This window comes from Diaphorina citri, unplaced genomic scaffold (genome assembly GCF_000475195.1).
Source record: "Diaphorina citri unplaced genomic scaffold, Diaci psyllid genome assembly version 1.1 scaffold81, whole genome shotgun sequence".
In the NCBI taxonomy this organism is placed as follows: Eukaryota; Metazoa; Arthropoda; class Insecta; order Hemiptera; family Psyllidae; genus Diaphorina; species Diaphorina citri.
Genome location: NW_007377518.1, coordinates 227,007 through 243,436, shown reverse-complemented (window position 1 = coordinate 243,436; position 16,430 = coordinate 227,007). Strand labels below are relative to the sequence as shown.

At 38.6% G+C, this 16,430-nt stretch overlaps 1 protein-coding gene and 2 long non-coding RNA genes across 3 annotated transcripts; 1 reads left to right on the top strand and 2 right to left on the bottom strand.

Annotated features, from left to right (window-relative positions):
• Nucleotides 1-1,831: 1,831 nt before the first annotated feature.
• LOC108254181 lies at nt 1,832-9,580 on the top strand. Its single transcript, XR_003395131.1, has 3 exons — nt 1,832-2,094; nt 4,343-4,465; nt 9,465-9,580. It is a non-coding gene; the product is annotated as an uncharacterized LOC108254181 (long non-coding RNA).
• On the bottom strand, nt 5,565-8,139 carry LOC113473044. The gene is made up of 2 exons (XR_003395134.1): nt 7,877-8,139; nt 5,565-5,641 (listed from the first exon to the last, which is right to left on the bottom strand). It is a non-coding gene; the product is annotated as an uncharacterized LOC113473044 (long non-coding RNA).
• A 5,579-nt stretch (nt 9,581-15,159) lies between the features above and the next one.
• Nucleotides 15,160-16,144, bottom strand: LOC103522854. Its single transcript, XM_008487945.3, has 3 exons — nt 15,817-16,144; nt 15,593-15,680; nt 15,160-15,331 (listed from the first exon to the last, which is right to left on the bottom strand). The coding sequence occupies exons 1-3, from the start codon at nt 16,127-16,129 to the stop codon at nt 15,160-15,162; spliced, it is 573 nt and encodes a 190-aa protein (XP_008486167.1). The 5' UTR covers nt 16,130-16,144.
• Between the last annotated feature and the right edge of the window lie 286 nt (nt 16,145-16,430).

Genomic DNA, 16,430 nt, shown 5'->3' with positions numbered 1-16,430 from the left:
ACCAACTTGATTACTTAGTTGTTGGTTTACGCGCTGGCCACGGGCCATCCCCATAAATATGGCCGCTGTATTCAGGCTCAACTCAAGAGCAAAAGGTTGCGTGGAAGTGGAACGCATAGGTTGGTACCTACATATGTGCATTTGTATGTGGGATTGTAGCATAGGCTGAGGTGAGGCTTTTGCCGTGGCCCGATGGGATTCAAGACATCGCAGTTAATCATGGGTTCTTGGCCTATTTTCAACATCAGCAGTCGTGACATTTTTTTCTTCTTCTTCTTCTTCTTCTTCTTCTTCTTCTTCTTCTTCTTCTTCTTCTTCTTCTTCTTCTTCTTCTTTTCTCACTTGAGACTTGAGAGCAAAAGGAGTAGGGTTAAACAAGGAGAAGGGGAAGAGGTTGATGAAGGAAAGAGGGGACGACAGGAGGAGAAATCGAAGAGAGATTGAAAATTCGGGAGGACAAGGGGTAGATGTTGGGAATATAGTACAAGGAAACAAGAGGGAGGGACAGATGCTGAAAAGGGGAAGAGAGGTTTTGAACTTTTTAACATTTTTCTTTCAATGTTTCCCACTTCGTCTGAAGAAGTTAGAGAAATAGATGGAGAAGATAAAGATTGAGGAGGGAGAGAAGAAAAGATAGGAGAGGGAGAGAAGGAGTACATGAAAGGGAAATAAGAGAAGGAAATGTAGGGGCTTTATTCCCCGATTTTCCTTTAAATTAATTCGTTTTATTTTACATTTTTTTTTTCTTACCACCAAAACACCCTCTGCCCTTTCTTATTGAATTTCACGCGACATAATTCCCATTATGGTTTTGTTCTGGCAGGGAGGATTTTTTTTCCACAATAATTTATACCATGTTTTCGGTTAAACAGCGGGCGAACAGTACACATCTCAAGACCCAACCTAAGAACAATTTTGATTTACATGAATTATCGAAGGTCTCTGCAAAATTTGAGCGACCTTTGGCTTAAGGTAAAGTCTTGAGAAGTGCTGGTTCCTTTTGAGCTTTTCCCCGTATAGCACAAAATAGCGAAACCTTGGGCCTGAATAAACGCCTGAATGCTTCTTCTGACCATTCCTAGATTTATGATATAGGATACTATAGGATTTAGTATGATAAGACATTTCTACCACCCAACCTTTCCTTAGAGACAGAGCATTGTTTCTGTTATTTTGAGATGAAAATCTTACAGGTTAAATTTTCTCTGGCATTCATGTGTAAATTTAGTTTCCCATACATATTTATGATGTAGGATTTAAGATAGCCAGGTGAGGTCGGGAATAATGTCCGTTTTTATGACGTTTCGTTCAGTGGATATTTTTTCCCATTTCTCTCCCCTCTTTCTGTCCCTCCCGTTATTTTTATCCCTCTATCTCTCCCTACAGTTTCTTTTTCTTCCTCTTACAGTTTTGTTTCCAGTTAAGTTTTTCCATTTCAATATGATCTCTCTCTCTTCTCGCTCTTTCTACACCTGTTTTTACATGGTTTTTACTTTTACATCCCTTGGATTCTCATGTCTTGATATTTTTCTTCCCAGAAAGGGAAGATTGTGTTTTTATTCCCTAGGGTCCTAAGGACTGGAGATTCTCATCTTCGATATTTTCCCGTTTTGTGTGTATTCTATTCAATTTTCCCTAGAGTAAAAAACATTTGCCCCCGATTGTTACTTTTTATTGAGAATCTATTTTCTATTGTACTTGTACCTAGGTACAAAGACACAAAATATTCGCAAAACATGTATAAACTATGAATTATTTGTAGTGAACTTGAAATATTCTTCACAGAGCCTTGACTAATTCCGTGATTTCTATATTTTTTTCTCTTAGCTAATGTAATGAAGGCACTGGTTGCTACTCATGCAAACAAGCAACTCAATTGTCCTCAGAAGGTTGTCAAATTTCAAGCACAGAGCCGGGTATCGAACCCGGAACCTCCGGTGTGCAAGACGTAACCACTCGACCTTACCAGCAGCTCGAGAGTACTAGACACGAATAATTGGCTACACCGATGACTCTGATGAGGTCTGTAGAACTTCATGAATCCAAATTTCCAACTCTGACACCAAAGAAGGGTTAAAGCAATTATTGCCGCACGTACGTAAGTTCTATCTAGCCGTAACAAAAGGTCACTTCGGTGTAAACTTTGCTGAATTTCACCTCCCAATAATAATAGAGCTTTCTAATGGCATTATAAATAGTACGTACTAGCAAGGTGAGTGTGAAGTTCACTCATAAATTTGGGTTACCAGAACAATGTTGTCCATCTTCAATCCCCTTTGGATTTTTCATTTTATTTTTAACTTGTAGATCTGTAAACTGTAGACCTCACGTAACACGTTCAACGCCACGGTTGTTTTGAGCAAAATGGTTCAGAGGGCCAATGAAAAAAAATGAAGATCAAACGTCCATAAAATAATCACCAACTAAAGATATTCCCTGGCCCCAAAAAGATCAAATCGGACCCAAACAAAGAATCAATAAAGTTCTCTTTCTGTGTAATGGGTTTAACGTCTCTGTACTGTGTCACTGTTGTTGTTGTTTTAGCGGCTTTAGCTTTCGCCGAATGGTAATAGCAGAATAAAGATATCTTTTTGTATCTGCTATACACCGGGGTGGTTTTAGCGGCTTTAGCTTTCGCCGAATGGTAATAGCAGAATAAAGATATCTTTTTGTATCTGCTATACACCGGGGTGGGAAGGGAGTTAGGAGAAGTTGAGAGGAGAATAAGAAAGGAGGAGGAAGAGAGGGAAAAAGAAGAAGGAAAGAGAGGAACCACAGTCAACCATCCTGAGGACTTGTGCTTGGACTGCTTGGTCTTTAGAAGCAGAGAGAACCCTTTAAAAACTACCAGCTAGCTAGGCTGGTTAGGGTTAGCTGTTCTCCTCCCTGTTTATAGTCCCACAGCTAGACGCTAGTGTACTCTCTGTTTAACGTCCCCTAGCCAGGCGATTAGTGACTGATGAGTACACAGGTCCAAAAATTATTACCTATTAACCTATTATTTTTTTGCCAAATTTCCCCTGAAAGTCCATGCAATGGTCCTACTGGACAGAACAGGCTTTCGGTTTTAATGGACCATGAGTGGTTTTTCGGATTTTTTCCACACCTCATTAAATCTTTTTTGTTGAAGCTCTTGTTGTGGTAACCTACGTACACTGATATAAAGAAAAAGAGCTTGAAAATTGTTCGGACTAAAAGGTCAGTGTTGAAAGTTGTGTGTATTTGTTCAAGCGGACGTATTGGGAGTTTAGGAGTTGAGGAAGCGGAGGTATTGGGACTTTAGGAGGAGGTATGTTTTAGATGTTTAGGAGACGAAGACGGAAGACGTATTAGGAGTTTAGGAGGCGTTATGGACGGAATAAGATGGAATAAGTTAAAACTCTTACATAATGTGACATTCAAACGCGAGTCACTAAATTTCAACCTAAAGTTCACGACTTTTCAAGAGTCCGTGATACAATACCACCCACGTGAGTTTTCAGAAGTTTTCCAAAATTTTCCCTTTTTTTCTCTCTCGTAAAGTCATGAAGTCTTGGCTTAGTAGAGCTTAGAGGAAAATGCTTGTGTAAATAAATTCTGTATTAAAGTACTTTTAAAAGCCAGTGGATTTGTGACGTAGGAACGCTCGAACATAGGATACATTAGGTGCTTACTAGATATATTGAATAGTTTGGAAACTACACTCACGTTCAGATATTTCGGAACAGAAACCTTCAGAAGATACTGTCAGAGTGAAGGAATGGCAATGCAAACAGTCTCGAATTTTTGCAATAGAGTGTATTTAAAGTACAGAGCTCTCATAAGCAAAATCTTCCCTGGCGTCGATGGCTTACATGGAATTGCACTAAGCTTAGTGAGTGTAATGTTAAGGGTGTGTTCTCTGGCTCCTTTTATACGTGGCTCCTTTTATAAACTAGACAGTAACTAGAAAACGGTTTTAAATGCATGGTTTGATGTCTGAAGCTCCTACCTGCTTGATATGGCATCTTTCTTCAGATCCACCAGAACGTTACTTGCTCAAAAGTCACGTCAATGGAAAATTGTTACTAAAAGGAGCTGTCACAAATGAGCTGTGACCAGTGTTATTATAGGGTTAAACCCAAAGAGGAGCTTTCTTTTTCACCGTCGTGGCTTCTGAATAATTGCAGAGGATACACTTTTGGCCTGAGGAGACTTTTTGGTCTTACGCGATAGTATAGATGATATACCTCTAATAAATTCATACCTACCTACCTACCTACCTTTAATTCCAATTTAATATCTTATTTTTCCTTTTTTTCTCCCTCAATAATTTGACTATTCTCTTTAAATAATTCGGTGTTTCGTTTGTCTTTTGTTGCAGCTAAATGGCGTTGTTCCCTTCTGCGGTGGACTTCCCGATTCAAGATCCACCGGGATCTCGCTACAGATACCGACTGAGGGATCTGTTCCTTGGAGAATTCGCCTTCAACGACGATGGTCAAAGGTAAGAATAAGGCAGCCTAGTTAGCTTGGAAGGTAGCGCACCTGGTAAGCACTAGGTCGTGGGTTCGTTTCTCCGTCGGAGAGAACGTAACTTTTAATTTCTTTTCGGATCGGAAAGATTTCTCCTATCCTGTCTCTCTCTCTTCGATTTCGGAAAGATGAGTTATCTAAACAAAGTTAAGTCTATCTTCTGAAATAGTCAAATAGAACAATAATAACTAGTCAGATTTAACTTGAACTAAGAACATGTACATATTAAAGTGCTCCTTTTGCTTGTTTGTTCAGTGATTCTGTGCAGTGCAGTTCAGTGAAGTAGAACTCCCCAAAGTACAAAAATAACAGTAGGTACCTGATAATCCTAATATTAGGGTACCTGTGGGTGTGATTAGCTTAACTTCTAATTTTGAAGTACTCTTGTAGAACTTTTCGAAATACTCTGTTAGTTTTTGTGTGTCAAGGTTTTACTTTTACATCAATACCAGACTCTATTTGGAGTGCTTTAGCAAGGGGCAAAGAAAAGTTCTGCGGTGGAGGGACTTTATTCAGGCAAACTAAAGTTTTCACTAAAGACCTTAGCAATTATAAAGTGACGTTAAACCTCAGCTGCTTGAGGTGGAATTTATGTAGGTCTTTGTTATGTCGATTTTCATTTTTACTTTCCTTATCCTATAGGAAGGAAAATAATGTAATCGGGTCAAATTTTCGATGGTCAGTTTTTAATACCAAAACACGTTTTGAGGTCCCTAGAGCCTAAATCCAAAGTTTCAGCCATTGGTCCGTATATGTGTCTGCATGTCTGTCTGTCTGTCTGTAAACAAAATATCTCGAGAACGGTAAGAGCTAGAGACTTGAAATTTGGTATGTAGCTGTCAAATATGAGAATGCGACACGAAACTTTTGGTTAAGACCGATGCAACGCTTGGCGGCATTTTACCGCTTTTTGGCGGTTTTCGGTGTAATTTAACAATCGGAACTCTTGGTTAAAATCGGTGCATTGGTTGGCGTCATTTTACCGCTTTTTGTTGGTTTTCGGTCTAGTTTAACAATATCTCGGGAACGGTATGAGCTGGAACATTCCATAACAAATAGCTGGAAAACTCTTTTCGTTTGATGAAAACATTCCGATGTGTGCAGGTTTGTCTCCACTCATATTATGAAATGTGCTTTTGTATGAAACCTAACTTGAACTAAGAACATGTACATATTAAAGTGCTCCTTTTGCTTTTTTGTTCAGTGATTCTGTGCAGTGCAGTTCAGTGAAGTAGAACTCCCCAAAGTTCAAAAATAACAGTAGGTACCTGATAATCCTAATATTAGGGTACCTGTGGGTGTGATTAGCTTAACTTCTAATTTTGAAGTACTCTTGTTTTCAACTCTCCTTCCGTTTCTCCATTTTCTTAGGAAGTGGGTGGGATTGATATCTTGCCTTGTTTTATTTGTTGACGTGATCTAGACTTGCATTTGTGTAATTGTGCCAAAGGTCATCTTTGTGACCTTTAGTATTTTCTCTAATATAAAATTGATGATTTCTTGATTTCAAACTCTTGGGTGGTACTTTGTTTCTTTCTAATATTATGAAATCTTATGTACTTTTATTCTCCGTTTTTAATGTTTAAAAAAAGCTTAGATAAATACGTCTCAATGTGTATCTACCTACTCAGTATGAATTTTCCCAGGCACACAGATAAGTAATATTGATGAGAATGCGATATTTCATCTTTACCGTGGGGATTTCATGTTCAAAAGGTATAGGGGGAAAAACAAAAATCTCGTTTAAAGTGGAAAAGGCTTGTTTGAACTAAAACCAAAGCCGCAGGGTATTTCAGAGTACTTATTTTTGGCAGGCATTTTATAACGTTCCGGTAGCAATTTTTACCACCTAGCGGAACTTTAACTTTTAGCTCCTTTTTCTCCCGGCCTCAAACAAGCCCTTGTCCCTTCTTCTTTCTCCCTCCTCCCTTCTCTTCCTCGCCTATCTCAAAGTCGGGATAAAACTCAAGGATTAATAGTTTGAGTTTCTCGGGCAATTTTAAGAATGAAGGATTATGAGTGCAAATAATATGAGCTCCCCCTTTCTCCAATGAATTATTTATATTGTTTGTCGTCGATGATTAAAGAGCGGGCTGGGAATTAAATGTTCAAAAACTCTGTGTTAATCTCTCTTTCCTTAGCAGTTTTGGGTCGAGTCGCCCCTTTCGGTTTTAATTGATATGAATTTATTACCCTTTCCTTCTGTAAAAGTTTCCCTGGTAACATGAGTTTCAGTATCCTTGGTCCCTCATGGGGCTTTTGAATTTCAGAAAGTTCAACTAACCTATGTCAACCTTAGAACGAGTAACCACTTATAATGGAAGCAGGCAGCTTTGCAGATGAAAACTGACAGGTCTTAGATATCAACATTATAAAATATGTACTCATAGTAAGTACTTCCCTTTTACTATTCCAAACAATGTGTCCTTCATACTATCGTCTAAATTACATAGATAGAAGCAGTGTCCGAAAGGGGTCATTTGTTTTGAAAACCCATCTAGTTTGCATCCTTGTAGTAATAAATTTTAATCTACATAACTTTTGTCACTGTGTGATTATCAATCATAATTAAAATACTCTCCATATTGTCCATGTTACCTCGAGGTAATATATGTAATATCCTATAGTATATACGTAGATATTATTAACTGCACTGCATCCCTGAATAGTGATGAATTTCTAATGGACATTTCTAAAAATCTATTATCTAGGTATAAATATTTCATTTTCATTTCTACGTAATATGTGCTCGTATGGTATTATTAGGGTTTGATTTTTCATTTCTCTACACTATTTCATGTTTGAACGAACAAACGTTGAATGGGGTATGGTTTTAAAACTCACCTTTGATAGATTATCCTCTCCAAATCAACTAGAAAAGCGTAAAGAGTGAGTGAGTTATAAAAAGAACTACTCTTTTCTGTGGACTACTCAGCCAATGAGTCAGATCCTAATTCCGTATACCCTTAGGGATATGAAGAGTTTGTTACATGATTTGGGATCAGATGGATTGATCACTCACTCCTTGGTCTTTACACAACTCTAGTATGTCGTTATCTTTGATAGGATATATCCTTATCCTTAGGCCGCTGGCCGGTCACTCACTATCAAGTAGACCTGTCAGGTACACCTAAACAGGTCCGCCTGTCAGGTTATCTGATGGTGTGTTTGCTCCTCAAGTATCAGGTAGACGTGATGGGCGTTCCTGTTCAGTCGTACCTGTCAGGTCTACCTTATAGTGATTGGCCGGCCTTAAGTTAGTATGAAATTATGAGTAGGTTTGTGGTATGGTTTTAAAACTTACCTACGATGGAGTAAGCTTCGCGGTAGGGTACCTCAGTGCGGTTGGTGACGTGATTGTACCGCTGCTCGTGTATGAAACTGCGAAGCTTTGATGTTCAACAATGTTCGATTTTAATTTGATGTTAAAGTTAGTTTTAGTTTTGTTCGATTTTAATTGGTGTGTTCAAAAAATATGATAAACTTTGCTTTTGTTTTTATGTTATTTTAGTGAGACTTTTGTTTGAATTGCTGATGGCTACAATGATCCTTTTGAGTTTTATAATAATGTCGGATTTTGGAATAAAATGGCGCTCGTTAAAACAAAAGCGCAACTAAACAAAGGATACCCATACTGTGTGGGGGTGGCCCGGCTATCAGTTACATCATTATCATGGTCAACCAAATTCGGATTTTTTTATTATTATTTTTAGACTGTGGAACTTGCTTTATTTCAGTGTATTTAGGTTTTTTTTCAGTGTCATCAACTCAGCATCCTTGCAGTATAAAATGAAAAGTTTTTCCCCCATTAATGTCCACAGTATCCTAACACTTTTTTGCTGTTTCATAGTCTCTAAATTGTTTCAACTAGAGTTTTGACCTCTTCCTTTGACAAGGGAAACAAAAATACACTGCGGACATCAAGCATAGAATTTTGAGCTAGGGATCAGATTGACCTGGAACATTGCCAATAAGGTAGTTCTGTTTTCTTCCCTTTCTTTCTCACATCCTTTTCTCCGTGTTAGATGTTAGTTCTATGATTTCTTTAGATGAGTTTTTTGTTTGTTTTTTACATCCTAAAGAGTCAATTAGGCAACATTGATTGACCACAATTACAGAAATTCGCAGTGTTGTTGGCCCTATGGACGTTCTTTCTAAGTGGTATAATTTCCTGAACTAGCAAAAAATAGTCAATTTCTTTTCGGATAGGTATACCTGAGAGTCGTGGGAAATAGGACTCTCAGGGACCTCAGGGTCCCCCTCTAAGTCTATTTTTTGAAACTTTAATGGCAAGATTCTCACTTGATAAGTTCTTCCACCCAACAGGGTATCTATCGAAATGCTGAAGTGTTAACAAACACCCTGTACATAAGCAAGATAAATACCATTGTGATATTGAGTTGCATTTTAATGAACGAGAAGAACGTTTGCACTTTGATTAGGAAACTAAAGGGAGGATGGTAGATATAAAGGGAGACTGCTAGAAGTGTACAGAGGGAGAGAAGAATTGGGGGGAGAAGTGTTCAGATAAGAGAAAAGGGAGTGAAGCGAGAAGGGAAGTAAGAGAGGAAGTAGTAAAGGGACTAATGATTTGATAATTTGATTTCCAAACAACACTCTTCCCTTGCTGATCCTCCCTTACTTATTGCTGATCAGTTGGTTCTAACTATTCCATTGTATAATGTTCTAAGCTGTACCATTGTTCATTTGTGTGCTCATTAATATTTTTTGCTCCATGTGACTTATCGTCTATTTCTAGTTGCAATCAGCTTACATGTCATATTTCTGAAGCTACAGTAGGTAGTAGTTTTGCAATTGCATTTATTCCTGGAGCTCGGTGATTTTTGTTGGTCGTAAATTTTTACAAACTTCGTTTGTAAATAATGTGAAATTAATTCCAGGAATGCGGTTGGTACTAAAGATATAACTTCATTATTTCACGTGTAACGGTTTGTTTGATTTACCTACAGAATGTCCTGTGTTGAGCCTGGCAATCAATTATAATGTTCCCTGGAAATGTACCTACCTACCACGAGATGCATTGATCATTCCCAATAGGTCATTCACCAATAGATCACAAGTTAAGCAACGTGGGTTCTTTTGGAAAAGTAAAGGTCTGGGACTTCACAAGCAATAGATCAGTTGCGCTTACTTGGGTGATGTTTCAAAGTCATAGAGCAGGAAAAATGAGGACCAACGGAATTTTTCTTTTTCTTCTACGACTTCTAGATACCGAGATAAATCGATTTAAAAAATACAGGTAAATCGTTAAGTTTGACGTCACGGCATACGCTCCCGTAGGCGATGACGTCATAATTCATGACTCTCGCTTCGTTTGTTTGTGCGCAAGCGTTTCTGCGCATTTTGATGTTAAGTCTGACGTCACAACTCTTTGAACTTTGTCATTGGAACGGCAATTAAAAATTGAATTTTCGACCTTTTAAAGTTACTTTTTTGGAGTTTTGACCTCAGATTCGAATTTTTCCCAACTTTTTACGTAGGAATCGACCATTTATTTATAATTTTTACCCATTTGCAACTCCTCCATTGTTTGAATTTCAGCGGAACGGTTGACCTCAGAACCGTAAATTTTGGCTCCTACAGTGGGAAGTAACTGGGATACTGGGAATCTCTTGTTTTGACCCACACCGTAGTAAGATTTTTCATTAAACACTCTCTGTTGCACAGAGCACAGAGGGTGCTATCTGGGAAATAAATTATAATACTGATATGTACGTAACCGTGGTTTTCCACTTTACGCTGTAATATTTGCAAGTTTTTTCCCCCAACTCCATTTACCCTCATAATTTCGTACCGTTAGAACGAAGTTAGAGTGCAACACTACTGTAGGTTTCGTTTATACTATAGTCTGTTTGTTTTAGCTTGATTTTCCAGACCGTTGAGTCATCAAACGATTATGCTAAATTGTTCAACGTACCTACTGCGATGTTAGTTTGACTTAAAATCTACGAACATATTCCACAACACAATTTACACAATATTCATTGGCATTAATTCAAACCAATGTGTTATCAAAATAAGATCACTTGGTCAATTTACTCGAGACCTTTTCGTAGATGGGCAACATTTCAAGGAAGTTATATTATCTCTCTTTAACAAGTAATGCAAACATTTTAATTTCACAGTTTGAAGCCTTGGATCAAAAATGTTCAAGCTAAACTAGACATACCATAGTGTTCAGCATTCCAAAGTTTCTTAGACAGTGTATTGTTAATATGCCTACCTACTGTTTCGCCTGTTCCCGTCTACAAATGAGAAACTTCTCCACGTAACTTTTCCTTTACAAAAAAATCCCCGTATCCCTTTTTTCCCATATTTTCTCTTTTACCTTTTTTCTCATATCTGATCGCAGTGGGAAGTCTGCATCGCCAACAATATTGTCTCTCTTGTCTGCTTCAATCTTATCTTGTGTTTTTTCCTCAATACTTTTATGAGCTTGATCCGATTTCCTACTTATATGTACCAATACCAATAAGTATGTACCAATACCAATAAGTATGTACCAATACCAATAGGTACAATATGTACCAATACCAATACCAACAGAGAGAAGACTAGCGTCTGGCTGTGGGACTAAAAACAGGGAGGAGAACAGCTAACCCTAACCAGCCTAGCAAGCTGGCAGTTCTACTTCGTTCACTTCTTTTCCTCCTCGTCGTCTTTCTACTTCATCTCCTCTTTCTCTTCTTCCTTTTTTTCCTCCTCTTTCTCCTAATACTCCTCCTCCACTACCTCATGATCATGCTTCTCCTTCCTTTTATTCCTTGTTTCTAATATCACCATTGGAAGGAAATGTTACTCCTAAGAGCTCTTTCTCCTAATACATATCTACCTACATATCTGGCTAGATGATATTTTCTCTTTAGGTTCCCATTTTCATTGAATTGTTATGTCTATATCGCTAGCAAAACAATCGCGAGTATTCTTCCTCGTTCTCCCTTCTTTAATTTGTCAAATGGAGGCAGATACAAAAAGACATCTTCTCTTTATTCTGCTATCGCCATTCGGCGAAAGCTAAAGCCGCTACAACAACAACAACAACAACAACAACAACAACAACAACAACAACAACAATACCAATAAGTCACAAAAGATCCAATTATCGCAGTGGCATAGGGCGTTTATTAAAGCAGATGGCTCTACTTATACCAATACCAATTGATCCAATAGTAATGTTGGTAGTATGATAGTGACATTGCTAATTTATCAATGACTAATTACATGAAGTGGTAGTATGGATGGGGTTTGAAAGTAATTATAAACTAATTAATTATATCGAAGTAGTTTGTAATTTCAACACCTGACATTTGATACCCCAACGGTATCGAAAAAACAAGGCTATAAAAATCCTCTCTCTTTTTCTCTCTCTTCTCTTCTTCGTCTTTTATTCCCTCTTCCTCTTGCTTTCCGTTTCTCTCTACCCCTTCTCTCTGTCTCTCTCTCCCATGGGTGCCATCCCCTCTTCTTTGTATCCTTATGCCTTTCGCCCTCATATCTCTCTCGCTCTCTTTTCCTTTTTCTTCTCTCTCTCCCTCCCTCCCTCCCCCTCTTTATTTCTCTGTCTCTCTCTCCTCCCATCCTTCCTTATCTGCCTCCTTCCGTATAAATCCCTTTCTCCTTTCATTCCTTTGGTCCCGTTCTTCCACATCCCTCCCTTCGTTTCTTTTCTCTTCCTTCATTTTCTCTCTTTCTCCCCCTCTCCTTATGACCTATTCGGTCTCGTATTGCTGGTTGCTGGCTTACTCGGTGTATTGAAAACTCCCAAGGTAGATAATAATTCTGCTGGTATAGGTACCTGTTTATATTTCAAGGGATACCGTGTGTTCTAATCGGAAAAGAAAATGTATCCACGTTATCCTGAAAGTTTTGATAGAGGGAACTGTAACTGCTAAGGTCTTATCGTTCCGAAATCGAAGAGAGAAGGAAGACAGGATAGAAGAAAGTCACCTGTTTATTAAATATTTCCAGGGATACCGTGTGTTCTAATCGGAAAAGAAAATGTATCCACGTTATCTTGAAAGTTTTGATAGAGGGAACTGTAACTGCTAAGGTCTTATCGTTCCGAAATCGAAGAGAGAAGGAAGACAGGATAGAAGAAAGTCAGCCGTTTCGAGAACGAACCTTATCCGTCCAGGATAAAATCCGTCCCAGGCGGCAGATAAATTTCTTTCTAAGAACGACTAGCTTTCTCCTATCCTGTCCTCTTTCTCTCTTCGATTTCGGGACGATAAGACGTCCCCCACTAAAGTAATTTAAAAAAAGTCTGGTTAAATTTTCTGCACTCTATTCATAAGTTCAATTTTCTGCACCCTTTTCAGGAGTCAAATTATCTGCACTCTTTTCCGCAACACCCTGTATAATCTCTTCTACCTGTTTGCTGTTTCGTTTGGGAATCTCATTAATTTTCTCACCGGTTGTCTCTTCACGCTTCCTAGCAGAAAAGTTCAAGCACTCTCTCCCTTTCAATAGAAACCTGCTCCTTCTTTCTCTTATTTCTCATCTCTCTCCTCTTGTATTTTTCTCCTTTTTCATAATTTTCTTCATCTTCTTCTCCTCCTCCTCCTCCCCCCCCCTCGCATATTTATCTCTCTTTTTATTCGTCATTTTCTTCTATTTCATCTCCGTCTTTTTTCCCCCCTCCTCTTCTGGCTCTTCTTCTTTTATCTCCTCCTACTTCTTCGTTTTGTTATTTTTCTTCTTCCTTTTCGTCTTCTTCTTCTTTTCAGTTTCTTTTCCTTTTTCTTCTTCTCTTCTACTCTTTTTTTTTACTTTCTCTCCTGATATTTCTGATGTCATGTCATCCTTACTATCTTTGTACACTTCCTGCCTTTCTCCCTAGTATGAATTTGTTTTCATTATTCAGTTCTATTCTCGGTCTCACTCGTGAACGAAATTTTGTCCTTCACCTGATCGAGCCTGAGTAGGGCCGGGAAAACCCCGTTACCTTCAGATACCGACCAGGCGTAACGCCTAAATAATAACTATTACAGATATGCTCGTAGGTCAGTGTGCTTTTTATCAACTAATTGGTCCATCTTCTAATCCTAACAAACCCCCTCCATTCTTCCACCTCCTTCTAATGCCCCTAATGCACATGTTTGAATAATTTACATGATTATTAGGTACCTATACATATCCAAATCCAAATACCCACATGAAAATAGAAGTGATAAGTGACGGTAAAAAAAAGGTTTGTCCCTACAAGAGTAGGTACATGTCAATCTATGATCAATGATCATCAATGAATATGATATGAACAAATACCATGAGTTCCACCTCCTTCTAATGCCCCTAATGCACATGTTTGAATAATTTACATGATTATTAGGTACCTATACCTATCCAAATCCAAATACCCACATGAAAATAGAAGTGATAAGTGACGGTAAAAAAAAAGGTTTGTCCCTACAAGAGTAGGTACATGTCAATCTATGATCAATGATCATCAATGAATATGATATGAACAAATACCATGATGAATAATACACACATAGTACACACCTACATGATTGGGATTTTCCGTGAAAAGTATGCATGTAGGAAGGTACTTACCTACTGTGGATTTTATATTAAGTTGGATATTTTTAGGTATTTCAAATGAGGCTGATTTTTTCCCCCCCTTTTATTATTATTATTTTTTTTTTATCTTGTAAATCTTGTACATTTGAAATAAAAATACCTTCTCTTCCTCCTCTTATCCTCACCCTATCTTGGCCCTTCTTCTTCCTCCTCCTCTTCCTCTTCTTCTCTAGCTTTGTCTTCCCATATATTATCTCCCAGTCTCTCGCCGAAGTTTTGTACCCTATTTCAAAAGGTGTTCGTTTTGTATCATAAATCCAGGGAAAACAAGATCCTTTACGATATGAAACATGTGTGTAGCATCCGCAGGTTCTGTTGTATGTACATATCACATTTATTGTGCATATTGTAGCATAACACATTATTGTATCCTATAGGTACATGTGTACATTTCAGCATAACACATTATTATGTCCTGTAGGATGAATTTACAATATGTACCTAGTACCTACATTACATATACAGACGTATGTTTGTTTGATAGAAATAGAACTTAGGTACCAGGAAAAAAAGTTTTGTACATGAGTAAAGGTAAACTTTTACATTGCCTCTGTATCCCCAGTTTGTTTCCACTTTAAAGTGCCTGTAGCCAGTCAGCTTGGAGGGTGGCGCGTCTGCCTTGTTAGCGCTGGTTTGTGGTTTCGACACCAATAGATCACAAGTTAAGCAACGTGGGTTCTTTTGGAAAAGTAAAGGTCTGGGACTTCACAAGCAATAGATCAGTTGCGCTTACTTGGGTGATGTTTCAAAGTCATAGAGCAGGAAAAATGAGGACCAACGGAATTTTTCTTTTTCTTACGACAACTCTAATATGTCGTTATCTTTGATAGGGTATATCCTTATTTCCTTATCCTTAGGCCGCTGGCCGGTCACTCACTATCAAGTAGACCTGACAGGTACACCTAAACAGGTCCGCCTGTCGGGTTATCTGATGGTGTGTTTGCTCCTCAAGTATCAGGTAGACGTGATAGGCGAACCTGTTCAGCCGTACCTGTCAGGTCTACCTTATAGTGAGTGGCCAGCCTTAAGTTAGTATGAAATTATGAGTAGGTTTGTGGTATGGTTTTAAAACTTACCTACGATGGAGTAAGCTTCGCGGTAGGGTACCTCAGTGCGGTTGGTGACGTGATTGTACCGCTGCTCGGCATAATATTCCATCATCTGTACGGGACTGAATTTGTCTGTGAACTCTCGGCGGCCATCTGATGTGGCGCAGTACATGTGCTGAGCCAGGAATCTGACCAATCAGAAGAAAGGAATGGATTTGAGTTGACCAATGACCGGGCCACAAACTGACTTTATTTTGACTGGATTTAGCATCACTGTTCCTATAACCCTTGATTTGGCAACAAGCTAGGCTGAGTGGAGCCGGGAAAATTTTCACCCATACCGGTACCAACCAGGAGCAACGTTTCTCAACTTATGGGTCACTGGTGAATTCAACTTGCTATTACCGCTGGATTAGAAGTTCTTGGATTTTGAAAGCCTATATACTCACCTGTTGGTGGCTACGTCTTTCATGTGATAATTCTTTCTGATGTGTTCGGTCAAGTCATCAAACCTCGCCTCTTCGAAGTCAATATCGTCTGGAAGGGGAAAAATAATGAAGATTATGAGATGTTTGTGCTTCATAGCAAAAAAATTGCCCACTATGCTGTGCACATTGCATATTTAGTTGAATTTCACGGCGTTCATACAAATTCGACAATATTGACATCTTACCAGTGGGTTGCGTAGTGGGAAACTTGGCCACAATCATATCGGACATCCTCTCGTACAGTAGTTGCTGGTCGGTCACAGAGATGTTTGTCTTGGTACAATAGGTAGAGGGTCCGGTGTACGTGGTCGCTTTGGTTCGGCGCCTCGGTTTGGTCGTTTTGGCTGCCCCAAATTCATCGTATTCGATTTTGGGCTCGCGATACCGTTCACGAGAGTCACTCAAAGAAGATCCGTATTCGTTCTTCTTCCTACGGCTGAGACTGCTGAGAGGTAGGGTGGTGAACGCCAAGAGTGTCCAGTAGTATTGATAGTGCATTCCGGATTTGTGAAATCTGTATACTGTAGATCAGAAAAGTTTTAGTGACGTTGCTTATTTCGTGGGTCAAAGGCCTCTCACACAGTTTGACAACATAAAATTAAAAGAATATAATAAACCTCATTAAAACATACTAAGAAAATATCTTTTAATTCTGTTGGAGACAGTTGAACAGGCGCCAAATTTTTCAAAGGATTCTCGTTTATTACAAGGATCTTTGTATGTTTTTCTCCGAAACTCTTGTTGAATTTTCCAATGATTACAGTATTGTTTGATTTTTTTTTAAATAGGTTTGACAGAG

Bases quoted from the DNA above. Each gene is read 5' to 3' on its own strand.
- LOC103522854 (XM_008487945.3), bottom strand. From the start codon at position 16,129: ATGCACTATCAATACTACTGGACACTCTTGGCGTTCACCACCCTACCT. The intron at 15,681-15,816 runs GTAAGATGTCAA...TTCCCCTTCCAG, and splicing joins TCCCACTACGCAACCCACTG to ACGATATTGACTTCGAAGAG. The intron at 15,332-15,592 runs GTGAGTATATAG...CTGATTGGTCAG, and splicing joins AAAGACGTAGCCACCAACAG to ATTCCTGGCTCAGCACATGT.